The sequence below is a fragment of the Diaporthe batatas genome (assembly GCF_019321695.1).
Source record: "Diaporthe batatas strain CRI 302-4 chromosome Unknown Contig00005, whole genome shotgun sequence".
NCBI lineage: Eukaryota > Fungi > Ascomycota > Sordariomycetes > Diaporthales > Diaporthaceae > Diaporthe > Diaporthe batatas.
Window position 1 is genome coordinate 571816 of NW_025408552.1, and position 27279 is coordinate 599094.

General features: G+C 54.8%; 5 protein-coding genes across 5 annotated transcripts; 2 read left to right on the forward strand and 3 right to left on the reverse strand.

The window, feature by feature from the left end:
- Positions 1-337: 337 nt before the first annotated feature.
- KVR01_005434 (uncharacterized protein) lies at positions 338-8152 on the reverse strand. Its single transcript, XM_044785260.1, has 4 exons — positions 5819-8152; positions 1628-5766; positions 1478-1567; positions 338-1420 (listed from the first exon to the last, which is right to left on the reverse strand). Exons 1-4 carry the CDS (start codon positions 7502-7504, stop codon positions 826-828), a joined length of 6510 nt encoding a protein of 2169 aa, XP_044645879.1. The 5' UTR covers positions 7505-8152; the 3' UTR covers positions 338-825.
- A 1103-nt stretch (positions 8153-9255) lies between these two features.
- On the reverse strand, positions 9256-9636 carry KVR01_005485 (uncharacterized protein; the record flags this gene model as incomplete). The annotated part of the gene is made up of 1 exon (XM_044785453.1): positions 9256-9636. The coding sequence occupies one exon, from the start codon at positions 9634-9636 to the stop codon at positions 9256-9258; it is 381 nt and encodes a 126-aa protein (XP_044645930.1).
- A 6080-nt stretch (positions 9637-15716) lies between these two features.
- KVR01_004989 (uncharacterized protein) lies at positions 15717-17452 on the forward strand (the record flags this gene model as incomplete). The annotated part of the gene is made up of 1 exon (XM_044793379.1): positions 15717-17452. The coding sequence occupies exon 1, from the start codon at positions 15992-15994 to the stop codon at positions 17450-17452; it is 1461 nt and encodes a 486-aa protein (XP_044645434.1). The 5' UTR covers positions 15717-15991.
- On the reverse strand, positions 16525-18820 carry KVR01_004977 (uncharacterized protein). The gene is made up of 2 exons (XM_044791344.1): positions 18029-18820; positions 16525-17922 (listed from the first exon to the last, which is right to left on the reverse strand). Exons 1-2 carry the CDS (start codon positions 18260-18262, stop codon positions 17704-17706), a joined length of 453 nt encoding a protein of 150 aa, XP_044645422.1. The 5' UTR covers positions 18263-18820; the 3' UTR covers positions 16525-17703.
- A 104-nt stretch (positions 18821-18924) lies between these two features.
- On the forward strand, positions 18925-26068 carry KVR01_005088 (uncharacterized protein). The gene is made up of 5 exons (XM_044782663.1): positions 18925-19492; positions 19567-19661; positions 19712-19832; positions 19895-19993; positions 20051-26068. Exons 1-5 carry the CDS (start codon positions 19322-19324, stop codon positions 21977-21979), a joined length of 2415 nt encoding a protein of 804 aa, XP_044645533.1. The 5' UTR covers positions 18925-19321; the 3' UTR covers positions 21980-26068.
- The last annotated feature ends 1211 nt before the right edge of the window (positions 26069-27279 follow it).

Here is a 27279-nt window from a genome sequence, read left to right on the forward strand (position 1 = left end):
TTTATATGCCGCAGCGTGTACGCATATGGGAAGGGGCGGTTTTCTTGTTATAGCAGCAAAAACATACCAAGGGACCGGCGAAACAAAGCCGACTCCATCCGATCATGTTTGCCAAGGTTTGTTTGACATGACAAGGCGGGAAACTCAAAATAAAAAAAATAAAAACAATAAAAAATAAATCGCGCTTGCGCATGAGAGTCTGACTGACCGGTAGCAGCTGGCACACAACTGGCTTACGCCGTCGGTACCAAGAAGGGGCCACCGACGAGTGCGGCCTGGGTGAGGTAAGTGGATGAGTTTTCACAGAGAGAGGATGCCTGGGAAGGGAGAAATGAATCACAACCATGGAGCCTGATGCCCCCACCCATGTCATTTGTTTATCACTGAATGTCTCGAGGAACCTGTTCAAGACCTGAACACACCCCCGACCACGGTGTCTAGGCAGATATCTACAACCTTTCCGAACCCAAACAACTTCACCACCCCACCCATTCGTGGTAATATGGACAACCAGTATGCTCGCTTCGCTTCGCACAGATTAGGCAGGACAGTAATAAAAAAGATGATGGAAACGCCGCCAGAATAGAGGGAGAACTTCTTCCTCCCACTTCCAGATAGCCGCCGTGAACGCCGGTGTAGTTAGTCCCTGCAATTCCCTTTCTCGCAATGCAATGAATGGCGTATAGCGGTTGGTAGCCAGCAGCCGGCCTCGTCTCCTTTATCCCATGTCCCAGATGTGCATCCCCTCCATTTGTCTTCCCGATCGTTAATCCCATTAGTCCCTCTCCCAAGTGAGATTGGATAGATGAATCTTGCCATCCTTGATTACCACCCCGGCTTCCTCTTCATCGTGGCGCTCCGCCGGATGCTCGCCATCCAGATGGAGTCGTCGAGGATCTGGCTCATCTGGATCGGGCTGACGGCGCTGTTGCTCCTGCTGTTGCGCCTGCTGTTGGCCGCGGAGCTGTTGCCCGACCCGGGCTGCAGCTCGAAGCTGAAGGCCGAGTGCGTCGACTGATGCGCGTCGCTCCTGGCCGAGCTGGCCTCGCCCGCCCGCGGCATGCTCAGCGGGTGCGCGCCGCCCCCGCTGTCGAAGCTGGTCTGCAGCGTGAGGTCCGCGCTCGTGCCGGACCACGTCTTCTGGTTGGCCGTGAGCCCGCCCGCGCCGCCGCTGTTCCTGGCCTCGTTGGGGCTCAGGAACCCGCCGTCCGTGCCTGGCGAGCGCAGGCCCGCCGAGCCGGGGGTCGATGGGCTCTGTTGCCCGTATGGGTTCTGCAGCCGTGCTGACGCGGACGTCTTCCTCCTTTCGCGCTCTTCTTCGTCGTCCACTAGAATGTCCGGCAGGTCGAGCTGAGGTATTGCCGTCATACGCGCGGACCTCTTGCGATCCATGTGCCGCTTGAACTGTCGTGCATAGTACCTATCGATGATTTGTCAGCGCCTATGTCCAGCCGCAGTCGCAGCTATAATGACTTACATGGTGTCGAAGAAGCCGACGACCACACGACGGCGAACCTCCTCCTCGACACGTTGCAGGCGTGCCCGACGACGCAAGAATTCCTCAAGCCTGTTGCGCAGTTGTTAGTCAGCCAGATTCCGGCAGTTTTATTCCACATGTGTCACTCACCGAAGACTCTTGCTGTCGTTGATAATGTTGTAGTGAGCCAAGATCATGAGCACTGTAGTGAACGAGATCCCCCTGTCCGGATCCGCCGAGACCATGACTTCTTCATAGAAGATGTTGTACCTCCTGCGCCTCTCCCGCACCGCTTGGATGTCAATTTGGTTCAGCCGTTCGTTCAGCTTCTTGAGATTGGCACCGCCGTAGACGCTTGATGATGAGATGGACTGGTGGCGGGCAGATGGCACTTCGTTTCCAACATCATGAAGAATCGACCCCACGGAATCGTCATGTGAGTAGATACGCATCTCAAACACACCAGACAGCTCTCCCAGCAGGCGTGGGAAGGCTTCCTTGCTGATGTATCCAGTGCCACGGGGGTCGACTGATCTCCAGGCCTCCTTGAAGCGGCGGATCTCGTCGCGGTCGACGGCAGACAACCCGCTTGAGCGCTGGTACACGTACGAGAAACTCTCGTAAATGAGCGACACGAACAAGTTGACGAAGATATACATGCTGAGGATGTTCCACAATATGAATAACACCCGGGCCCATGCAGCGCTTCCGCAGTCACTAGAATAGAAGTTGTCGCTCTCCACGCACAGAGGCGGCTCGATGCAGGCGTAATCTTCCATGATCTCGTTCCAACCCTCACCGACAGACATACGGAACAGCAGGATGAGTGCGTTGGGCACCGTGCGGAAGTTGATTTGAGTAGTCTCCTCGCCACCGAATCGCGTCAAGCTGAACGTCTGCGTAAGGGCGATGGCAAAGACGAGGAAGAAGACCAGCCATGTTGCCAACAGATTGCCGATAGTCGTCAGACTAGCCGCCGCCGTCTTGAAGAGCTGGTCCAGGGCGTCATTGCGGGGAATGAGCAGGAACACGATGGCAACGAGGAAGAACTTGTGCAACTGGACGAAAGTGTCTTGCGAGGGGAAGATGAGGAAGAGTATCGTAGTCAGGAACGCGCCGATCACAACGACGAGCGAGTACATGTCCCATGAACTCTTCCTGAATCGTGGCCAGCCCAGACCAAACATGCGAATTGCAGTGTTCGCCATGTAGATCAGTGTGAACAAGAAGAATATTGCGTCTCTCGTATTGGTCCACCACCTGGGCTCCTCATAGAACTCGAGGAGCAGAAGCAGCAGATGGAGGCCCAGCACGGCCGTGATGCTGACGTACCACTTGCCCTTCTTCTCGATTGCGCGCTTGTGACACCACTTCTTCCAGCTCTGCCCAGAGTCATCATAAGACGTCTTGGAAGGCGAAATTTGGCGGAGACGTTTGCGCAATTCGAGCCACGACCGTTGCTCTGTCGTCAGATATGCCACACCAGTCTGCTCCGTGTAGTTTCGCATGAAGACGGAGATGAACAGCGTAAGCACGAAGACTGTGCCCAAGAGATTGTAGATGATGAAGAAGACGGCATTGCCTTGGGCGACTCCATCCTGCGGCTGCCTGCCGACCCCTGTGACCGCCTGCGCCGCAAACGAGACATCAATCCAGCCTTCTTGACTGACAACCTGGAACAGAATGAACAGGGAGGAGCCAAAGTCGTCGAAGCTGAAGAATGGGTTGGCGGCCACTCGGGGAGCCAGCACTTCCCAGTTGTATGGAGTACTGTTGAATTCACCAAAGCAGTCATAGAGGAACTCGCCCGCGCTGTCGTCATTACAGGTGACCATCTTGCCCATGAACAAGTTGGTCCCGTAGATGGCGAATGGGATAATCAGCGAAAGCGACACGAAGGCCGCGCTGGCAATCTTCCACCAACCGATGACAATCAACGAGTGAAATGTGTCACGGGCGCTGTCACTGACGTTGAGCAGCCGGAGAGCCCTGAGGGCTTTGAAGGCGCCCACAGCGCGGGACACGGCTCCAGCATTTGTGAAGAGCGTGATAACGTTAATCCAAAGAGTGATCAAGACCACAGCATCAATGATACCCCAGGAGCTGCGGAAGTACGCATTCGGGGTCCAGAAGAACCCATCTGCGATGACCTTGATGAGAGCTTCTGCGGTGAACAGAGTGGCGAAAGCCATGTCGGTCCAGACGAACCAGTTCTCCACGCTGAATTCATGGGTCTCGAAGTATTCCTTCTGGTAAAGTGGCGTTGTAACACAGGCCAAGATCACCATGGCGACAATAGCGGCATAGATGAAGGCCGAAAACGAGTACCACGCAATCTTGTGGGGCTCTACGCCATCAAAACGCTCATTCCCCCGACCAGGACCAACGATTCGTTGGCAAAGGCGGCGGATAGGGTTTCGGGGGGTGAATATGAACAAGGAATTGTTGTAAGTGGGGTGTCGGGCCAGGTACGCGCGCTGGGCCTTGCGTCGCTCCGCAGAGGCAGAAACAGCTTGACGAGCCATTTGCCGCGGGTCCTGGGTCTCATTACGAGATTCGAAGGTGCGATTCGAGTAGAAAGGATTTGGGTCTTTGCTGCTGAACGACGTGACCACTTTGCCCCACACCATGGACATGAATCCAGGCTTCACATTACCAGCCTTTGCAGTAGCGTCGTCTGGAGGTGATTGGCTGCCACTGCCAGGTGTCTCCTGCACGGTCTCGACTGCATCGTCCAGGAAGTCTTTGACAACAGCCTCTTTGAGCAGCATTTCCATGGTAGCCGGGCCGTAATCCAGAGGGTCCTTCTTCTTCCTAGTCTTGCCGAGGGAGAAGATGGTCGAAAGGGCGAGATTGCTCGAACTGCCACCCAGCTCTTTCCGCTGCAAGAATGCGCGGACTTGTTCAAGCCGCTTGACATCCTCGCCGACATCGAAATTTTCTTGGATGACAGCAATGAACATATTTATGAGAATCATGAACGCCAAAATAAACCACCCAACAAGAAACATGGCACCAATCCACGCGGTATGCCATTGCACTGTGTAGCCGGTGACTGTGTACAGAACAGTCGTCCAATTCTCACTGGATAAGATTTGGAACATGGCCTGGAATGAATTCCAGATTGTCGAGAAGTTCATTTTGATGCCCTCCCCGCCTTCGTCCTCCAAAGGTATTTCTCCGCGGAATAGCTGCGAGGCGAAAATTGCCATAAGGAGCGTCATCAGGTAGACAAACAGCATCAGGTTGCTGATACCAGTGGAATCACCTAACACTAGGACGATCAAGTCTCGAGTCATTGGCACCGCAAGGACAACACGGTAGACCCTCATGATCTGAAAAAAAGTCAACCAGGCGTAAACCGTTTCGTGCGATTGGATCGGAGGCAGAAGGATGACGGATGTGATAACGGCGAGTCCTAGATCCACAAGGTTCCGAGTATGGTGACGGAACCCTCTAAAGTCCGCGACTATTCGTAGGATTATTTCGATGTCGAGTAGAAGCGTAATCACAATTTCCACATTGTCGATGAAGGCCTTGCGGTCATTTGACATCTCGGCGCTCTTACATGCTTGTGCAAGCAAGTCGAAAGCGATACAAAGAACCCAGAACAGCCTCGACTTGTTGTATATCCGTTGTATGGAAGATAGCCGTTTGGGTGGCTCCTCCGTAGGACCGTCCACAAATTTGTCCTCGCTGTCGGTGAAAGCACTGGCCCTGCTCTCCTCACGGATGACCTGAAATGATGATGTAATGACAGCGATCAGCAAGTTGACCAGCCATAACAGCATGATCATAATTCCAGCGCCGAAGAAGAGTGCTGCTGGTGTGTAATCCGAATCGATCGTGTAGTACATGAGGTCGGAGAAGGTATTCGCACTCATGACAACGAATACCATCTCGAGTGAGTGTAGAATGTCGTCAAAGTGCATGGTGTCATTGTACGGATTGCCCTGCTGGAGACAGAGCGACCCCCTGGGACAAATATAGCCCTTAGCGTTAGCTGTCCCGGGGCTGAGGTTGTTCAAGTTGTCTGGCGGCTCAGCAATAACCCATGGCAAGTCTTTGCCAGTGGTTTGGTTCTTGTAGCCACCACAGAATTGGAAGTCATTGACAAACGCCGCAGAGATGTTTAACGGGTCTTCCGGATCGATCCAGACACACTGCCGTCTAAGACTTCCCTGGAAACTTTGCACACCAATAATGGCAAAGACCAACCAGAAGAAACCGATCAGGAACGAGACTCGCATCAGTAGAGGTGCCGCTCTTTTCAGACTTCGCAGAATAACCTGTTCTCATATATGAGTATTTCAAAATTCACCATGGCCGGGCACAACTTACCGCGTTACCCTTGGTCAGGGCCAGCAGCCTCACGATCCGGAGACAGCTTAGCATTCTGAACACGTAGAGATGGTGGCGATTCTCGGCGCCTGTGATTCCGATCACAAAGGATATCCAGAATGAGACAACAGCAACGAAATCGAGTCGGTTGAAACCATGCCTCAAGAAAGCTCGCCGGGCCAACTGAAACCTCTGCTGCTCTTCTATGGTCTGAGGGAGTTGATGGCCGCCAAAAAATGTGACAGAACGCTGGAAAGTTGACGGGCCGAAGTCTTGTGGTGGCTTCTTTACCGACTTTTGCCTCTGGGGTTGAAAGACATTCCGATACCTGTCGACGACAGCCGCCTTGACGCCGCGTTTGCGGTCGATGGTGCTATATTCGGAGGCGTTGAGAATGAAACCAGAGACGATTATCCTGGCGATGATCTCTATTGTAAATATGACAAACAGGCAGAAAATGGCCCAGTCGATCGAGGTGCTACCCCATCTGTCTGGCCTGCCTTCGCCGTCGTCGAAAACATTTGGTGCAGCCTCGACACAGAGGAGGATCATTTGGAGCACGATCAATATGAGAAGCAGAGGCTCTGTCCACGGCTGTACCAGGATATCGCAAAGGCGCTTTCGTAGAGGATTCTCAGGACCGAAGATGCCCAGCGTCTTTCCTTTCAGAGGGTTGGCCATGCGGCCGTGTATCGAGGGGGCCGGGGACAGGGGGCCGGGGTCTGAGGGAAAGACGTATTCGGCCTGTCCCTTCTTCTCTATGGGGCTCTGACTTCCATAGAGCTGCGACTTGTACGCGGTATCGATCTCGGGCACCTGGGGCATAGACTTGCGCGGTCCATCTCGGCTCGGCGAACGGGACCGGCGCCTCTGGTTCTCAAGAACCTCGTCACCACTGATGTTCACGACACGCTGGGACATGGCCCGCATGATGGAGCCAGCCTTGAGCAATGCGCCTTGTGTCGATGGCGAGCGGGACCGCCGGTTCCCGTCGGGAGTCAAGTTCTTGCCAAAGCTCTTGTGCTTCTGGGAGCCAATCCCAGACTCCAAGTCGAAGCCCAGCCTGTCCTCATTTCGCACCTGGCTCGGGCCAGTATCTAGATCGCGCACCGTCTGGAAGCTATCCCTTGGCTGTGCGTCGCCGGCAACGCTGAGACCATCGATCGGCTGAGCAGTCTGCGTAAGAGGCACCCTGTCCGACTCTGGGGCGTTGTGATCTTCGAAGTACGACGGTGCCTCGTAGGCCGCGTTCGGAGTAGAGCCGATCTCTGAGAGAGGACGTGGCGACAGCTGCTCGGTATTAGAGAAATCGGGTGGGAGGGCATACGCAAATGCGGTGGGATCCAGGGGCGACTCGGGCCCCAGGTGCCTCGAGGGCTGTTGTGTTTGTAGTGACAATCCCTGGGGTGGCTGCTGCTGCTGCTGCTGATATGGGTTGTCCCAGTACGTGGTTATGCTGGGCAGGTTCGCGGCCATCTGGGCGGTAGTTGGCGATAACCTCTCGTATCGCTGCGGTTGTGATTGTGACTGCGCCTGTGCCCCGAACGGCTGGGCGCCTCCAGCGCCGGAAGTGGACCTGCCTCTCCCATATTCGCCGGGCGGGCCACCAAGGCCGTCCAAGGGTATTGAGGAAGGCGGGGGCGCCCTATTCCCTTGCCGCGGAGGGGATCTCGAAGGGTCTGCCATGGTGGGCCGGGGTATGCGGCGACGGAGAGGATTCGAGTGAGAAGGCGAGGGTGATGAGGTGACTGGTCAATCGCTGCAGTGAGTGGGCAGCAACTTGATCAATCACACAAGGGCTCGAGATGCGCGCTGAGCGCTCTCGGTTCGCAGGAGGCGGCGATCAGGGCGCGAACATGGCCTGGCCGGGAGGGCTGGTTGCAGAGGCAGAGGCAGAGGCAGAGGCAGAGAGCAAACAGATACGCAGGCGATGTCGAGCTGCTCAATTCTAGCTGGGTGTGTTGGTGGTGGGTGGTGGGCTGGTGGGCTGGCGTGTTGGGTTCGCGTGTGGTCTTCCAGCTGAACCTTGGCGTGGGAGAGTCGAGGAATGCGCACAAGGTATGTAGGGTACTCGGATGGACTGGTCAGGATTGGATGGAATGGGGTAATTGATTGAAGTGGTCGATTGATTGATTGCTGACACAGCGAGAGAAGGGCGGGCGGCTGGTGGCGTGTAGTGCAGTCAGACTGCTCGGCGGGGAAGAAGACGACCTTTGGTTGGGGTGGGGGTCAATCTGTTCGGTTGTTTTCTTTGTGTGTCGGCGGTATCGTATCGTATCGTGATGTCTGGTTTGTGCAGTCGAGTTCAGCAGGAATCCCGAGCGAGCCTCGTCCCCCTTCCGCTTCACATGTTCAAAAGCCGTGGGTCCCTTGGGTCCCTTTGGTCACTGCAAGCATGCGGGCACAGGCGTTCCCAGGTCCCCCCAGCAGCCCCAGGTGGTTCCCAATCGCATCTCGCATCCCCTGCATGGAGGTGGGTCAGAGCGTGCCTTGTCTGGCTGCTTCTGCCACTGCCTGCTCGTGTCTCAGTGTGTCAGTGTGTGTCAGATGCTAGCGCAGAAACCAACCCTGTGGGTTCCCTCAGCTTCAGCTGAAGCCTTCAGCTACCTGCCCGTTCCCGTGAAACTGACTACTACCTAGGTACCTAGGTACTCCGTACTTGCCTACACTATGTATCCGCCCCTCTGGGCCGCCACGGGCGAATCAGAGCTTGCCTGGGTCTGCATACTAACCACTTCAGTATCTGCTTGATAGCTTACAAGGCATGGTATATACACGCACTCGCAGACTGTCACTGTGTACACACACAGCAGGTATAGACCGCGGAGAGGAAAGGGCACACACGAGAGAAAAAGGGACCTGTCAACTGAGCCCCAGCGGCGCCCACTTCCAAGGCGATCCGGCTGGACCGGCTGTGCTCATCAAACTGTCCACGCCAAAAACCCCCCGATGTCTCCATTGTCCCACAAGCCTGGCCCCATCTGCCCAGCACTCACGCTTACGATACGACATGTCCATTGCGTGCCAAGCAGCCCAACGGCCGAAGCCGTGCTGCAGTTTGAGGTTAGCCAAAAGCAGCGTAGCACCTTATTCTGGACTGAGCTGAGGTGAACGACGACAACCTGCCAGCTGGCCAGCCTAGGAAATAAGTAACCCACAAAAAGACAGCCCGTGGCTGCGAGATGAAAGTTGCCACTTTTATAAATATCATAATATCATAATGTGTGCGCACTGTGTATTTGTCCGCAGACACAATTGCCAAGAAACCATGTAGATACTTCCAAGATAAATAACTCCTAGGCAATCCCACAAAACCCTGGGCCACCCTTACTCCCAGTCTACACACTGTAGCTCTTATCCACCGACCGCTCCACTCCTCGCGCTGACCAGGTCGCCGACGCTCGCGATGCCGAGCGGGCACTCAGGCAGTCCGCCCATCATGGCAAACACAGCCACAGCCGCGCCGGACTCCCGCCCGATCCAGTGACCCAGTTCCTCAGCTCCACCGCCATCAGCGAGTCCACCCCGTTCGCGGAAACCGGCTTCCCGGGCTCCACGTCCTCCTCGGGCGGGATGGGTGGACATTGCCCGCTGCCCTCTCGCCTGGCGTCGTCTCCCGCCTGGTCTGCCGTCTCTGCCGAGGACTGGCCACTTCCTGCTGCCGCTTGCGATCCGCCGCCCCCGGAGATGAACGAGAAGCCCGCGAAGAAAAGGGGCTGGTAAGGGGTTCTCCGGGTCGCAGGCCAGAGCCAGCACAGCGAGCTGCCTTGTGCCGTCGATCGGACTGATGTCGTTGAGCGAATGCCCGCATTGCGCATCCAACCAATATCCAGCGAGATGGCGCGCCGGCGGGCCAGCCACACCGGCGAGTGGCTCGAGGAGGGTGAAGAAGTCCAGATCCTTGCCGAAAGGACGGTGCAAGTCCCGTGAGGTCTACACCTTGACCCCCATGGCAAGCTCCCACTGCGCAAACGTCATGTTCGGCGTGATCGCCTCTTGGAGCACCGTAGCTCCGTTGATGCAGCCCTTTGTGGGCGGCATGGTCATGGAGCATTCCTCCAAAGGCTGGACAGGCTGGTTGCGTCGGACACATCGCACTTGAGCGCGACGACGGCGACACCGCGGACCTGTAGCTGCGTGGCCACGTCCGTGGCGGCTTTGGGCGAGGCACCTGAGCGAGAAGGAACGATCAAGTGCTTTGCTCCTCGATCTGCCATACAGCACTTGGGTTCAGGGTCGCTCGGCCCAGACCACCGGAGCCTCCAACGATCAGATATGGCGCGTTCTCGTCGAACGTTCAAGATCAACGTTCCTGGATGAATTACTAAATCGGGATGTGTCAGCATATGAGCTTGGATGTGATGAGGCTTATAGTCGTGGCAGATTTGAACTCGCCGGGCCGACGTCGTCAGGCTTGGGAGCCACAATAACGCGGCCCAAGCTATTGCCGCTCTGTAATTGCTTCAACGCCTCCTCGATCTCAGACGCGTCGAACACTCGCACAGGTCGTAGCTGCTTGGTTTGTCCTCTTCCATCAATTGCGTGGTCTTCTTCAAGAGCCTAGTGGCAGCCCCGGGCTCAGCTTCGTGGCATCAACGGCGCAGAAAGTGCCATTCCTAGCCAACAACGCGATCGGCCAGTACCAATAGCTGCACAGCCTCGATGTCCATGATCACCATTTCCGCCCCCGGGTGAACCACAGTGTCACTGATCACATACTTAAGTAGTGGCATGCAGAAGGTATTGACAATTATCAATACTCAAAAAGTATCCTCCACCGGAGCCCCAACTCGTTCCAATCTGAAACACAAACGCCCACAGCTTCTGCTTTCATTGTGCCGCGCAGTCTGTAGTCACAGGATATCGGGATTCGCCAAATTCGTATAGGAGCGGTCGGAAGGGTTCTCAGGGGAGTCGACCAGGAACGCTAGCTTTCCATCCGTAGGCGAGACCGAAACCCAATGACCATAGCAATATAATGAACCATGCTCGGAGTAGTTTGAATGGGTGGTCACAACCTGTGCAGACTTCTCAGTGATGGACGTGTCATCGGGGTCGCTGGCTTGGTCTTCGCAGTCTGGCTTCCGGCGTCTGCAGCGTGCCCATCTGTGATAAATGATCATCAGCGATGGCCAGCATCGACAGTCAATGGTAAGAAACCCCACTCTTAAGATTCTGCGCAAAGATACCGATCTTGTCGGCTTGGGCCTTCACTGCGTCGATGGATGCCTCGGGACCGAACAGGATATAGTGCAGAAGGCTGTTGATACAATCCACGCAGACATGTGTCGCCTTAGTAGTTTCTAAAAAAAGAATTGTTGGAACTCAGCTTTCTGCGATTTTCATGGATATAATCGCTCTGAAACAGGCGGCGTTGGCGCTGCTCAGCTTCAATGTTATCAACAAACTGCCGTCGATAATGTGATACTTTGCAGGCCGAGACCGAGACTAGCACCCCAGTAGCATACCTGTCATCCAGAAAGTCCTTACAGATGTTCAAGTTCAAGTCAAAGTATACCAAATAATCAATGGGCTTACGAAGCAGCAATTTCTCCGGACGAGTGGCCTGTCACAGCTTTTGGGGCTTACTCCGAAGCTCTACAAGAGCTCAACCAGGGCTATATGTACCGCCGTAGACAATGATCGTGCCCATTCAGGTTTTTTAATGTTCTCAAAACTGATTAACCCATCCAGAACAAATGCGAAGATGTCAGTCGTGGCAACCTTGAGGAACGGGAGCAAGAAAGAATAGCAGACCCGGAGGACAAGAACATACTATTCCCTGACCAGCTCCGCTCCTTTGCATACTCAAGACTCAAATGAACGTACAATTGGGTAGGAAACATCTCCTTGACCCGCAAATTTTCGTGTGCACGAAGTAGCCTGGAGTCTCGAGAATTGCGAAAATCCGCCCATGCAGCCCCCAATAGCAACCCTGTGAGAGGTATCGTTAAATCTAGAATATCAGGATTCAAACCAGTAGAACTACAAACATATGCAAGAACCACCGGGACTAGATTGAATATCGAGATGTGGAGAGCGAAAGCCAGCGCCGGGGTTCGTGATCAAAGGGGTGGCTGTCCGGCTGCTTGCATGCAAGGGAAGAGTGGACTTGCGTATCACTGCCGACTTATCAAGAACAAGGTGCTCCGGTCAGAGAAGAGGAAATGCTCTTGACGGCGACAGTTGTGTCACTTTTGTGCGAGACCCCTGATGATAGCACCCCTCCTGACGGGGCTTGATCACATTATGAGCACTGTCGTGGCCCTCACTCCCGCCCCCCCCTCCGGCCCTCGGCCTCAACCTGAACCTTCAAAACCTCGCGGCCACGAAGGTACAAAATGCGATCTGTGTGATCCTGCCTGGAGCGAACTCATGGGACTCGTAGGCAAAGCACCCTGGAAATCCCCGGAATTTGCCCTTGCACGGCCAGGCATTTCTGACTCCACCGTGCCCTAGACTGGACTGCCAGGGGTATTATGAACGTTGTGGCCCATCGAGATGTCACCTTCAACTCATCATTTGTCAGAAACACGTTGGTTGACGTCAGCTGCTGCTGTTTATCCTAGACCCGGCAGGATACTGGCCAGCTTTGCCTCAATGTCGTGAGACCAATCGGCTCGGCTCGTGCAACATGATCGTTCCCTTCACAAGCTGGCCACATGCTTCTTTGGACACCACCAGCACATGTCCATGGGAACATCAGCCGAGATATCCCCCACAAAGTCAAAAGCGCCGGGGTGTAACATGGTAACAGTCGCAGCCGTGGCATGTACTGCGGTCCCATTTGCCGGTAGTCTGCACGACTGCGACTGATCACGAAGGATTGCAGGTTGTCCGACAGTAGAACCGAGGAGGCAGATTCGATCCTTGCCGTAGAGAGTCGGACCAGGCGACCAGACAAGCAGACTGGCAGTCTACAATGCTCGATCACTCAGGAGAGTTGTGGGTAGAGCTGTGGGTATTTGCATCACCAGGAATGGAGATGAGAGGTGGTTTATCAAGCAGTTGGGATCGTCGGGAGGAGCGGGTACATCTGACCACAATCCCGGGCCGCACCGCCCCACATCAAGCCCTGTGGGGCTGATAGGGCCTCGGAAGCGTAGGGGTTGCGCCTGAGCTCGGCTGCTGAGTGGCCGGACAGGCTGTGGTGTATGTGATAATAATTATTTAAATAATACTAAATAAAATTAAACTAATACAATTACTATTATTTTAATTTTAAGAATTTTAATAAAAATAAATTAAAATATTCTTTTATAAAAGTAAATTAAATAATTATATATACTTATTTTATAAAGTATATTTCCTAATAACTTTAACATACTTACTATTATTTTAATAAAATAGAGGAACTTAAAGAATATAAATAATACACCCGTTAGCTCCTACGGGATATGCGCAACATGGTTGACTCGGCAATCAATTGCAAGCGGTGACAATGGCCGGGCCATGTTCCAATCAAGAGAGATAGCGCCCTATGCTTGCAGTCGCCTCGGTGCTTTTACGGCCTGCTATCGCACGTTTTTACGCCAGCCCGATTGCTATAGCTCGGAGCACTATGCTACCTTGCCCCCCCCCCCCTTCTACTATATGTGTTTCTGTTTAAAAAGAAGGCTAAATGTCGAGAAGTTCCCCTGAAATACATGTAAGTAAACTATAAATAAACCTACTCCGGTGCAATGCCGATGAGTATGCCATTCGGCGATGGATTGTGGGTCCGCTCCTGTTGAGATTAAATTCATGCACTTTATCTAATGCTTAAACTTCCAAGGTTCAGTACCCCGTGACTCAAGGCGCTCTACACAGCCCTATGGAACCTACTAGTGCTACGTATCATCCCTGCGACTATTACCGCATCGCTGCTACGTTTCTACTCGTACGATCTATCAAATGAGCTTTAAGAAGGTTTCATCGTATGTTCAAGCCCTGATTTAAAGTGGACAAGATCCTCCGGCTCTAGTGCATGTTCTCTCTTCTGCTTCCTTTTTCGGAACTATAGCCGTGGTACGCGTGTTCGTACGAAGTTGTGCCGTGCGGAGACATTTGAGGTAAATATCATCCTGGGTCTCCAGGCTGGGTAATTGAAAGTCCGGAAAGGGGCATTCCCCAAGTATATAACGATTGGCTGGCACACTATATCCAGCCTGTTCAAGTTAGAGCCCATCCAGACAAGCTTCTGTCAGTCATCTTCAAAATGCAATTCAACATTAACACCATCCTCTTTGCCATGACCCTCGCCAGCGGCGCCCAGGCCTTTTCCTGCTGGGTTAGCGAGTTTGCCTGCACCAACGCCTGCACCGACTGCGTTCCCAACACTGGCCAGGGTGGTGCCGAGCTTCCCCCCGACCAGTTCCCCTACTGCTCCGAGTGCAACGGCGCTTAAGTGGCTGCTTTTCAATGATGACCGGAACTCCATCTCTCGGTACGTGTTGTCAGCTTGGGAATTCAGGGGGATTGTTACTCACATCTGCCAACAGCACGCAAGTCCTCGGCCTTGACTTCCCCGCCCGAAAGTGTGCCTCTCTGAGGTGGACCAGTTGGCTTCTCTGCAGGGTCACATAACAAGGACGTCGTGGAAACTTTGGAATGTGGTCAGACCACGATTGCAGGGTTATAGTCCCGAACTTCATCATTATATATTAGACTACGATCTATATAAAGTACTGTACGACAGTGGAATATATTGTCTATTTTGTGCTTTACTTTCACTTTCGAGATACAAACCTCCACATAGGGTACATATTAAATATTGCTGACTTCATGACTATGCTTTGTCGTATGGACGGGGACTGATCATGGCTGGTTTGCGTACCTACGTGAGCCACAGCTAGAGTGCCTACCTAAGTACTTGGCAGCCACGGGATCTGTGTGATGATTCCGTGAGGCCGCGAGCCCACCCTTCAGGATAGGCCCACGGCAGTCGTGAACAATGTACTCTGTAAGGCTAGTGCGGAGTGGCGCAGAGCAAAATGGGTCTTTTCTAGGCGTATAAAAGTGTAGTTGAGGCACGAGGGCTCCCTTAGGACGTTGTCGCACTTTTCGTAGGCCCCCACTTCTACCCGTGGACGCCACCAGATGTGCCCAGCCGGATATGGCGCCAAGGGCTCGGATCTGTTGGACAATCCTTCCGAACACAAACCCGGGGTTGTGCATCTGACCATAAGTTTTGACAGCTTGGCAAGGATTTCATAGGTCCGGAGTAACTATCCACAAGCCTGTATTCACCACACCATCTCCTATTAGATTTACTCTTATTTACAGCCTTGTACTATAGAGGAGCTCCTCGCGAGGCTAGATACTCTCTATACCTAGATATAACTTTTAAGACTATTAAGCTATAGATATATTTTTTAATCTATTTTAAAATTAAATATATAAAAGTTATAATTCTAATAATAAGTTAAAAGCTTTAATTAAACTAATTATTATAATAATTTCTCTCTTTATTTAAATTTAATATTCTTTTCTTATACTATTTATCTTAAAAAAGTTTTAATACTATTATATAAACTTATATTATTAGTATAAGCTCTCTAGGATCTCCTTAAGTATCTTTATCCTATTTACCCACAGTAGGGCAAAGAACGCAATAGCAGTGGACCTCACCCAAGTTCGGAGGTTGGCACTCTCCTGACGTTACGAGATATGCACTGCCTCTTGTTCACTAAGATCTTGCAGCCTGGCATCTTTAGTAATTAATGTGGATCTTTAGCAATTTATGTGGTCCGGACTCCTCGACCGGGGTCCGGTACCATACATCTTGGACTGGGCTACGAAGTACTGCATCAATATGGCTGATCTCCTTCCCTTAGCAGCCATGTATCAGGCGATCAAGACAACGGTCTCCGGTACTGTCTCCATCTTAAATACCTCGCTCTCCACACAGGACGCGATGGATAATCCAATATTTTCCACTCGATGATGTTCTCGAGGAATGCTCTCGAGGGGTCGAGGCAAGGGGTGGAGCCTTGTCTTGCGGGTCCTGGTGGTGGTTGACATCTGGACCCAGCCAGCTCCGGTCCAGTTCCTGTTCTAGTGGTGACCATATCTGCGCGGTACACCAGGACTGTTCTCTTTCGTGCTGGTCCAGACGAGTACGGAAATACTACTGCGCCTTCTCTTGACTCGAAATACGACACCGTGAATCCCCTGCCCAAACTACCATCTGCCATGCCTAAGCAAGAAGTGTTTCACCTCCACCCATACGGGTGGGAGAACGATCCCGAGGAGGAGAGGTTCAAGGTCAGCACCCTGGACTACCTCACGGTCTGCACGTACAACAACTATGCCCTCTTCTTCAAGCTTGAAGATGCAGACAAGCCAAGGGCTGTCGAGATTCTAAAGGCTGGTCTGGAGCGAACAATTGCCCAGGCCAGACACTATGCCGGCATCATCGAGAAGGACCCTGACATTGGCCACTCGTTTGTCAAAAAGAAGGATAGCACAGTCCGTCTCTTTGTGCAGTATCTTGATGATCCCAGACATAGGTATCCCACTTTCCAGGACTTTGAGGAGTCCAACTTCTCGGCCGTCACCATGGGTGACCTCAAGCTGTGGAGTGTTGAGCCCATGACCTACGGCGAGAAGCCCGAGGCTCACCCCAACAACAGGCCAGTTGCCTCGGCCTTCAAAGCAAACTTGATACCAGGAGGCATGGTCTTGCACATCCACCATCACCACTACTCGAATGATGTAATGGGATGGGCGGGTTTTGTTCACCAGCTTGCCGAGAACTGCTATGCCGTCGCGAACAAGACCTCCTTCCCGCCATGGGACCACAAGAACCTGGACCTCTCCTGGTTCTGCAGGCCGGACCCGCCAGAGGCGTCCAAGGTGGACGGTCCTCCTTTGCAGAGCCGACACCCAGCCCACACCACCGGCCAGTCTCTCCTCTTCCACCTGCCCAAGAGCAAGGGCGCCGAGCTGAAGAAGCTAGCCACCCCCGAGGACGGCACCTGGATCTCGACCTACGATGCCTTCTCCGCATTCATCTGGCGCACCCTGAGCCGCGTCCGCGCCCCGGTCTTCAACACCGACCTCTCCTCAAAGCTGTTCTGGGCCGAGGCCATCGATATGCGGCGGCGCATGGAGGTGCCCTTCCGCATCCAGCACAATGTCATGTTCGCCGCCCTGTCCTCCACCGCGCCGGTCGAGCAGCCCACCGCCGGCGAGGTCATCTCGGAGTGGCCGCTGTGGAAGGTGGCGCGGTACGTGCGGCAGCTGACCGACAGCGTGACCGCTGACAGCCTCTCGCAGACCCTCGACGTGGTGGCCACCGTGCGCGACAAGACAACCCTCAACACCCAGATCGACGCGAAACCCCCGCTCTCCATCCTCCAAACGGACCACCGCGACGCAAGGATCACAGAGACAAACTGGGGCTTCGCCCGGCCCACCACCTACCGCCATGTCATCGACAACGTCGGCGTCGGCGTCATCGTCATCTATCCGCCCCGCGACCCTTCGGCCGAGTCCGACGAGGGACCCGAGTTCGCCATCTTCTACGAGAAAAGGTTGGCCCAAGACCTCATCGATGACCCGGAGTGGAACAAGTACTTTGAGTACCGCGGCGTTGATGCTGAGGACGCTTCGGCCGCCGATCAGGTCAAGTGCGACCCGGTCGTGGTATAATTGTACTTAATTACACATCGCTAGTGTCACTAGCGATGCCCAGAAAAGATGAATAAAGGACAATAAAAAAAGATGAAGTCCTGGTAATACAGTTAGAGAGTTTGCATTATGTGCTTGTGAATGATATATCCCAGTGTTGCAAGGACGACGTGCCGCCTCTCACGTCGTTATTGTCCATCTGCGCAGCAGTTGATCGACACCTGGGAAAAGTCCGGGATTCGGTTGTGTTGCTCCTTGCTCCTGCTGCAAGCTCAGTCGCGAACGACCCAATATATCCTCCTGAACCATAAATCTGCAAGAAACCAGTCGTCGCCATGGCGCTTCCAGGTCTCATGGTAATGGCCTCCACCTGTCCCGTGGCCCTTAGGATCCGTTGATCCCTTTGGGCCGACGTGGTAGATGACAGTAAAAATCGCCTTGACCTCGTTAGGGCCGGTTTGTTCAATCTCACCTGGTCCAACTGAATGGATCTGCCATAGGGTCAGCAATCCATGTACAAAAGGATGGCGGTCTTCTTGATAGGATTCGCAGGGACTGGCGACTACCACCGAGCCGACCCGATGAGAAACCACTTACAACCTGCTGTGTCTCGAGTGCCTTGGTGAATGAGGTGCAGAAGGTCTCCAGATCCTCCCAGGAATAAACGATGCCGTTCTCGTTGAGCACCTCGCCGTCCGGGCCGGCAAACTTGAAGGTTGCGTTGGGGAGTGCGATCTTCTCAAACAGATGGAATTGGTTTGTATCAGCGAAGCGGCAGTACTGCGTCTTCTTAGTACGGATGACCTCCGCGACTTCCGGAGAGACCGTCATGTTTCAAGAGGCAGTCGATGTACGCTGCTGAGATCGTGAAGAATGAAATGTAAATAGTCAACGTCAAGCACGGGAACGCAGGCACGGTGCAGCAGCTAGGATAACAGGAGGCCAGAAGGACTCCAACCAGGTGTGAACCATTTCTCAGATTTGCCTTGAGGAACCCAGAATATTTATATTCGAATGTGTACTGCATGAGCTGCCCAAGTGGGGGGCCACGACATCTCCGACACGAGGGCCATTTGTGGGATTAATGTCTGGATGAATTGTCGAGATCCAGTCATTTGATGGGAGTAAGTGGATAAATTCTGCAATGGGGGACATATCAACCGCAGGTGATGGGTCGACTGTTGGAGCGGGGAAGGGGAGGGGCTGAGATGGCATTTGCCGTTGCCGGTTGTGAACTCATCACCTCACGATCGAACCAGTGGCATACTAACAGCACACGGGCAGGGACTGGGTGGGGGTGCCTTTGAACTCCCGGGGCCCTGCATTGCATGTCAAGCTTTATGCAAGCTCTTAGGTACCTGGGTACCTTAGTAGCCAACGAATGGTCAGATCGCGGTATGGGGAAGGGTACAAGCTGTTGTGCCACCTGCTAAGAGCTATCAACACCCAAGGTCGCGTCCCAGTCTCGTGTTTGACAGCTCTGAACACATCAGGCGCTTGCGCATAACGCGTTTGGGGCTAGGGACCAGGGATCGGAGACACGGAAACGCCTAACCCTGAGGCTCTCGCACCGCGCCCGGCTGACAGGGGCTAACGAGGGACCACTCAAGGCCCGGCCAGAAAAGTGGCAGCGGTCGCGTCTTCTGGACCGCGTGCACTGTTCATTTGCATCATCGTCGCCCATCCAGACAACCTCCCTGCCGCACGTTTCTCGGGCTGCCCGAGCTCACTTCCGTTTCCAAGCCAGCGTCACCCACCAACCGCGATACGACCGACAACTGTGATGACAGTTACTGGCGGCATTTCGATCTTGTTGCCCCTCATCCCTTGTCAGCCATAAGCGCGTTTGTTGTCGCCTGCACCGCCCTCACCAGCAACGTTTTGCCCACAATGAGCTCGAGAAAGCGCAACCTGCGCGAGGCAAACATCGCGTCTCCGCACGAGACCCAGGAGGAATCCTTGATACACCAGCTCAGAAACTCGTTCTACTTCGCAAACCTGTACCAATGGATCTGCATATTCGGCAAGGTGGTCAAGATCGACGACAATCTCGACATCGAGGTGCGCGCCTCTTGTGGCCTCCAGATCCTAGCTATGCTGCCCCGGCTGTGTGATGCTGATTACCAGGGCCACAGGATCTCGAGACCGAATGTCTGAAGCCCGGCTCGATGGCCCTGCAAGATATTGGCCTCTCCATGCTGAAGCACCTCTCGTCGCACCGCGGGCTGACGTATGTTAACCGATCGCATCGGCTCCCTAGCCTGCGCTAACCTCGGCCAGACACGAGCTCTTTGACGAATATACACGACGACAATTCGCTGCAAAAATGCCAAACAAGAAGAACCCTTTCGGAGAAGGAGAGGTCACCAAAAAATTTGCAGACTTCGATCTATTCAAGAAAGTCCGTCTTAGTCCCACCACTCTCCGGCCTTCGGCGCAAACTGACCTAGGCAATACATGCAGCTTCGCACGCTATGGCAAATGACACAGCTCATTATGATGAAACCCGAGACTATTCGACCCAACATGGACGAGCAACGAGTCGATGACCAGACTGGCTGGGTTGGTCCCTTACCATTGTCAGCTATCGAATTTGCGCTGGAGCTGACGTGATCGCAGAGAATCGAGCCGTACGGATGGGACCGCAAAGATCGCGAATACTACGTGTTGGACGACAACCGAATGTACCGTCTCACGGCCGCTGCCCCCCCTGCGGCTCCTCCCAAGAAAAACTCCCAGAAGGCCAGAGCAGCAGCCCGCGCCGCCAAGCGCAGACGTCTTGTGGCTTCTGCAGATGACACAAGCAACAACGGCGACGACGACACGGCCAGCGTTTCCGAAATCAACGAACAGAATGATCACGTCGACGAAGATCCCATGGGCGGGGCTACGTGGGAGTGCATCGCCATCACCCTTGACGAGGTTCGCAGATGTATCGAGCCGTTCAAAAAGACGAAGGACCCCAATGAGAGGATCTTGCGGGAGCAGATCGAGGGACACCTCGTGCCCATACTTGAGAAGCAAGAAGAGTCTCGGAAGCGCAAGATGATACAGCGAGAAAAGGAGCTCCTGAGCCTGCAGAAGATGGCTCACGCGAAGAGATCAAGTCGCCTGGCCGGCAAGGCCGAGCAGCGCAGACATGAAGAGGTTGAGCGCGAAGAGCGCGAGAAGCGCCAGGCGGAGGAGGCGGCTGCCCGCAAGGCTGAAGAGGAGAGGATCAAGATGGAGAAGGAGCGTGGCCATCGGATGATGTCCAGAGAGCAGCGGGTTCGTGACCGCGAGGCCCGACGCATCCAGCACGAGGAAGAGCTGGCTCAGCTCTCAGAGGGAAGCAAGGGTCCTGAAGCCGGACGCCTGTCTGAGCGTCGCCTGAAGGCGGAAATCGAGAAAAATAAGCAGGCACTCAAGGAGTTGGAAGAGGAGGAGGAGGAGTGGACCTTCGACTGCGTCTGTGGCCTGCATGGGCAGGTCGATGATGGCGAGCACTCGGTTGCCTGCGAGCGATGCAATGTCTGGCTGCATAGTAAGTGTCTCGGCATTGCTGAGGAGGAAGCAGAGCGAGACGATTTCCACTTCATCTGCAGCCACTGCCAGCAAACCGAGCGAGAGAGGAAGGAGAAGCAACAACAGCAGAAGCACCCGCAAAAGATCAAGGTCAAGACTAAGGAGCCGTCCTCGACTACCTCAACGCCCGGCGCCAAACTCATTTCTACGACGCCAATTCCGCTGCCGCAGATACCGGGCATGAACTCGAACCCTCACACCGACGTCAGGTCGAAGCAATCTCCACACACCGGTGGAGCACAGCTGAATGGGGTGTCGCTGCCTTCCGCCAGCGCTTCTACCATCGCGAAACCTCCAGAGCCATCTCCACAGAAGCACTCTTCGCCTCCAGCCGACAGCGCTACTGCCGCACAGACGTCTTCAACTGCGCTTCCTCAGCCGCCGTGGGCGTTGCCTGCGCGGAAGTTGTCGCTCAACGGGGTGGCGCACAACCCCTTTTCCTCACCACACCCAAGTCTACTGCCTCCAGACCAGTCACCCAACAAGTCTCGTGCTTATGGCAGCATTTTCAACTCATCCAGCCCAGCGGCCCAGAAAGAGCTAGACACGGACCTATCACTTGGCGATCGCCCGGTCCTACATCCGACCGCAAACGGTGCCGTGCCTAGTTCCGGGACGCCTTCCAAGGGAACAAAGGAGCTCTTAACTGCTTCCCCACAAAAGCCGTCACAGACTCCACTGAGCTCCGCGAGCAACTCAAAAGTCCTGGATCAGGTGTTGTCCTCACCAACATCAATGACAACGCCACGGCTGAGCCCCAGTCGCCCAGAGGACAGTGATCCCCTTCCGCCCTCCCGCGGCGGACTGTCTCCTACAAAGAACTCCCCATCCCTGTCGGCCGTCAAGTCCAGCCCGGCAAATGCTCGGCTGCCACCCGTCGAATCGCTGTCACCCTCGCCCCAGCAGGTGGATTTGACGCCTCCTGTCAAGCATGATGGTGAGCGTTCTCGCCCCGTGTCGCAGCATGGCACGGGGGCTTCGTGATTCTTGGTGGCTGTTGTGTGCCACACGCTAGCTTCGAAGCTCTGCCGCGTATTTACCCAGGAATTCAAACGAGAGATTAGCAAGCCTGTTACCAGCTGGGTCGATGAATTGGCACAGATGAAGGGGCCACTTGCCTGCCTCGTTCCCTCTAGATGGGATTACATGTAGCAAGTGACCAGTGAGAATTGGATAGCTCGGTGCGCCTGGAGATGAGATGGCGCTCGTGAAAAGCCTGGAATTGGTGGTCCCTGGCGCAGAGCAGGAGCATATCGGGGCCGAGATTTCGGACAAGTCATGATTGGTTCAGGAAAGATACCAGTATAGAGGTCATGAACACATCACGAGCTTAGATTTAGACGGTAGTCCAGCATCTCATAAACAAATCAAGCAAGCATGATATTCATCCGGATGACGGTGCCAAGTTTAGCAATCTCAGCTCTCCATGCTCAGCAACCGAAGATCTACTACTTGTATTTTCTTCTCTGTGCGCCCCCAAAAGCGCCTCGCAGGTTTTGCCCACCTCGGAATGCGCTCGTGACCGTGTACGGCTGCACGTATGAAGTGTCGTCGACACGCGTGCGCGCGATGAGAGCAAGGACGGAGCAGAACAACAAGCTCCCATCGCAAAAGCTTCGTGATGAGACTTGCACAATATCGGCAACAATGCCAAGGCGCCGCCTCAAAGCTCGGCCGTAGTCCATCCCAGCCTGGACATCAGCTTACTAGTCAACCGCTCGATTCGGCGGTCCTCAGCCATCGCAAACCCCCAAGCCACCACACCGAGCCCCGGGCCGGGATCTAGACGGCAATCTCCATATAGTGATCGGTGGCGGCCAGCCACACCGCACGAGAGAGGGCTAGGTTGGTCACCCGGCGCCATGGGAAACAGCCTCGTCGATCCACCACGACCTGGCCTCAACCGTTCGTTCCCCTCTCACCAACCTCACGCTTACAAATCAAACGACTCCAAGATATCGAGGATCTCGGCTCAGGCGCTTCCCGGACTTGGTTCCTCTGTCTGCCCGTTCCGCCTCAAATCACACAATCCCCTATACATTGGTGAGGCGGACATTGAACGAATGACGCAAAGGCACGTGGGAGACCCTGCTCGTCCACCATCAATCACCCTGCGACACATCTCATCCCTCTCATCTCAGATACACACAACACAGGAACAAAGAGGTGACAGATGAAACTCGTCCCGTCAGGTGACAGCTCTCACCGACTACTTTCGGGCTGTCATCATTCTCCTGCTGCTCGCTGTCACCGACTGTCATAATAAAAAAAAAGGAAAAAAGAAAAGAGAGGCGCCGCCGCACACGGCGTCTAGAATCAACTGGCATCAGCGCCCGAGAGCGCCACCTTTCCTGTCATCGATCGTGAAAGTGAAAAAAAAAAAAGATGGCAATCTGCAAATCAGATAGATAACCCCTGTGGGAGGGTCCCACCATCTCAAAAGTTTCCGTCTCTCCTCCCGCCCAGGGTTCCCATGTGATGCGATTCTGATCTGATGACCAGATGAACCCTGTTCTTTTGTAGTGTCAAGCTCAAGCCTGTCCATCCCGGGCGGCAAGCAAGCAAGCAATGTCAGGTTTTATTTTCGGGCCTGACGTTGCGAACGGGCCTGATCGCCTGGTTGGTAACTTGATGAAGAGATAGCTAGATACGAGTTATATGCCCCAGAAGGGACATTGCATGACATCGCGAGTCGACTCAACAAGGACAGACAGTCTCGCGGTCTGACTCGGGTGCGAGGCCCGATCAACGACGGCCAGCTGGGGCACGGGGGGTGGGGGACCATAGGAAGGAGACTAAATACAAGGCTCACGGGCCGTGGCCGACAGCTGACGAAAAGAGGTTGGCGGGGGTGGGCAGAGGAGGGAAAGTGCTCCCACCCCATGAGCAAGTGCTTGGACCCGTAGGTCAGGCAGAGGACGCCAGGCCCGACTCATCCAGAGAGAGGCCATTCCAGACCCACACGCTATGTGACTCGTCGGAGAGCATCTCACTAGCCGTATGGACACACGCCCCGCGTGGTACGAACCGTTGGTCAGAGCGCATAGGAAGGAGGCTGGAGACTGAGCTGAGACAGCTGGGAACGCGGACATGTGCGGCGAACGCCTGGGGAAGAGACACAGGCACGAGCGGACAGGGGATGGGAGTATGGAAGCAAGAAGAGAGACACTTTTGGCCCACGTTTTGTTGGTTAGAGCGTGATGGTCATGGTGATGCGTTTGTGGTGGGTTGGATGCCCCGGGGGTTGGTCTCGAGGTGTGTGTGGAACCACATCGGGTTGGTTGTGAGACAACAAGATAGCTAGACAAGCGGTTGAGGCGGCTATGTCTTGTCCAGCCGACGGGGACAGAGGGTACGTATACGGCAAGCAACGGGAGACGAAGAAACGGACATATTGGTGCGGCGTGGTCGAGAAATGATCATAGATTTCTTTGGCAACAGAGATAGCCCCAGAGCCATCTCGCGGCCCATCTCGAGAATCTTTGATCGTCTGCTCGTTAGGGGCCTTTGATATTGGCTAGTGACGGCGGTGATGGAGGAGGTTGTGCGAGAGCCTTTGACGCTCGACTCGCTTGACACGATCGACGTTGTTCTGTGACCCAGAGCGCATCCTTTGAAGGCCTCTTTATCCTGAGATGAAAGCAAAGCACGCATGTATAAAGGTGCAGGGCAATCAACTGTGAGGCCCGTCTGGGGCATCGCGAGAAACGTAGGACCACCACCACACCGGCATTTCTGCGACTAGCAGCAGCAGCGGTGCATTCCAAGCACAGCCAGAGGAGAGGGAGAGACCCGCACATCGCCTGCAGGGGACTTGGGCCAATCCGTTCTCCTGCCTAGCCCAAGCTTGGACTGAAGCAAAGATGGCGATGGACTCAGCCAACGCCATGATGAGCAACTTACCTCGCCTTACCTGCCCTACCGTCCGCATCGGCGGCTCCCGGGCGAGTGCGAGCAACCCCGTCCAGCCTGCCCGAGCATGATGAATCAATCAGGTCAGTCTCCTCCCACTTTCCTCCCCGCCACTAGACTCCTGCTCCTCCTCCGTCCTGTGCGACTGCTGTTCAAACAGACCGGCGCTAATGCAGCCACCCGTTAAGGCGTGCAGGGATGCAGCTGTCTGGTCCAGCACAACAGTGGCCATCTGCAGGTCCAGGCCGCAGCTTGCAGCTGAACGAACACCGCTCCATGAGGGGACGCATCTGCGAAACAGCTTCCCAAACCACCATAGCACAGCAGCCTGTGCGGCCTAGCCTGACACTTGACAGCCTTGTGCCGCTCGACTGTTCGGGACGGCAGAGAGATTGAGCTGCCAAGAGGGCGATAAGGCGGATGTCGCGGCGGAACGGTGGATCGGATGGGAGGAAAGCGACGGCGCACCCCCGGACCGCATTTAGGATTACCAGGCCGTTGCAACTAGCTCACTGCCCCCTGATCTCAAAGGAATGCGGGAGAGGCTCGCCTGTGCGGCCAATCACGGCCCAGGGACGCTTCCGGCAACCAACCAGTGCCACACGGTGGCTCATTCCAACAGACAACAGCGAGCATGAGGCAAGCTGCGGGTGTCTCAGGTACCATCTTGCAGCCAGGCACGCTGTTCAGGTACCGCTATGCCTGGCTCCTCTCGTCTCCAGCGGCGGATGCCCGGCTCTGTTGGTGCTGACGCGAGTTGAACCTGACCTGGAATGGAAAGGATAGAATGGCAACGAGCCTGCTCAGGTGGTTACACCCGTGCCCCAAGGACCAACTCGAGTCTTTCCCACCCCCCTAATCCCCTCCATCACCTGGTCTAGGCGACGGGGAATCGGATCAGTTGATCCAATAACCGAAGCTTGCCTCGGGGGGGTCTCACGGCTGGGCGCGCGAACAGGTGGAGCGAGCAGCAGTGTTGCCCATGCCCATGCCCATGCCCATGCCCACGCCCGCGCCCAAGCACATGCTCATGCTCATGCCCATGCCCATGCCCGAACTTGCAGCCCAAGTACAAACTGGAACCAGTTGACCGTGTGTTGTTTGCAGGCGACCCAACGCCCTTCACTCCAGACCAGTTGGGCCGTCCAGGTGCTACACGCCGAGTTGGTCCCCCCAGCCGACGAGGCGAGTGGCGCGGCTCGTTGGAGGCGCCCCTGGCCTAGACTGCTGAGGAGGAAAGCTCTTTGCCAATTGCATCGTGACAGGACGGAATCTCGTCCGCACATGTGAGCTCCAGTGATGGGGATTTCCCAGCTGTCAGCCCGCAGACGGTCAAAAGTACAAAGTCTGCCGCTGAGGGCCGTCGACCCCAGCTCTTTTGGCGTGGTGTGCGCGCCCTGGGTGCCCGTTAGCAGGATGTGTCCGTGGGCAAAGAGCTAGAGCCCGGCCGAATGCGGTAATCGGCAGCACCGCTACCAGCACATGGCCTTCCAAACGTCCCGCCCACCGGAGGCGATTCAAACCGAGTGAATATACATACACAGGTTCCCTCATAATCTTGCCAAACCCCCCTCTTTCCCAATTGGAAAGTTCCTTTCTTCCAAAAGGATTGCCCAACAAAGGCAACACGGAGTGCCCTTTGCCTCTTGCCAGAACACCCTGGCTGTGTCCCATGTCCGGATTTCGCAAAGGACGAACAAAGAACCAAAAATAACCCGCCAGCCTTGCGGGACATAGCCAAGGCAGCACACGTCTACTAGGACAGGCTTGTAGGAGGGAGCATCCGCTGTCCTTGCGGAGCGAATCTTGTTCTGCCGACCTCATCGTCAGACCAAGGGCGGTATACCCCTGCCACCCGGCTCGTTGCAACAGGTTCGTACCAAACATTTGAAGCCGCATGCTGCTGCTGTCACCGCATCTGCTGCTTCTGCCTTCCATGCTGCCAGTCGTCGGCAAGAGACAAACCAACTCCTGACCATTTCTCAGCCGCACACAGGACACAGAAGAGGATCCACTAGGATAGCGTAGCAAATACACCCTGCTGCAGCACTTGCCACAAAACCCAGGAATCAGACAAGTCAGTCAGTAGAGAGCTTCCAGAAGGCCTGGCGTCTCGGACTGTTTAAGAATTTGCCCCCCCCTGCCACCAAGCCCTACCCAGTGCCTTCGGGTCTGAGCACTCTCCAGGCCCGTCAGCCTGAACTTGGACCGAGCTTTCAACAGGTTTATCAACCAAGGCTCGCGTCGTCTCAATCCTTCCAGGGAGGTGAGAGGAGAGGGGGTCCAGAAGGCAAGCGTGCAAGCAGGCCACTGTCAACCAGCCTTGGACACCGGTCCGAACCCCTTTCCCCTACCTTGCAGTGTCCCAAATC

Bases quoted from the DNA above. Each gene is read 5' to 3' on its own strand.
- KVR01_004977 (XM_044791344.1), bottom strand. From the start codon at position 18,262: ATGACGGTCTCTCCGGAAGTCGCGGAGGTCATCCGTACTAAGAAGACG. The intron at 17,923-18,028 runs GTAAGTGGTTTC...ACCCTATGGCAG, and splicing joins CACTCGAGACACAGCAGGTT to ATCCATTCAGTTGGACCAGG.
- KVR01_005434 (XM_044785260.1), bottom strand. From the start codon at position 7,504: ATGGCAGACCCTTCGAGATCCCCTCCGCGGCAAGGGAATAGGGCGCCC. The intron at 5,767-5,818 runs GTAAGTTGTGCC...ATATGAGAACAG, and splicing joins CCCTGACCAAGGGTAACGCG to GTTATTCTGCGAAGTCTGAA. The intron at 1,568-1,627 runs GTGAGTGACACA...ACTGCGCAACAG, and splicing joins AACGACAGCAAGAGTCTTCG to GCTTGAGGAATTCTTGCGTC.
- KVR01_005088 (XM_044782663.1), top strand. From the start codon at position 19,322: ATGAGCTCGAGAAAGCGCAACCTGCGCGAGGCAAACATCGCGTCTCCG. The intron at 19,833-19,894 runs GTCCGTCTTAGT...CAATACATGCAG, and splicing joins ACTTCGATCTATTCAAGAAA to CTTCGCACGCTATGGCAAAT. The intron at 19,994-20,050 runs GTTGGTCCCTTA...ACGTGATCGCAG, and splicing joins TCGATGACCAGACTGGCTGG to AGAATCGAGCCGTACGGATG.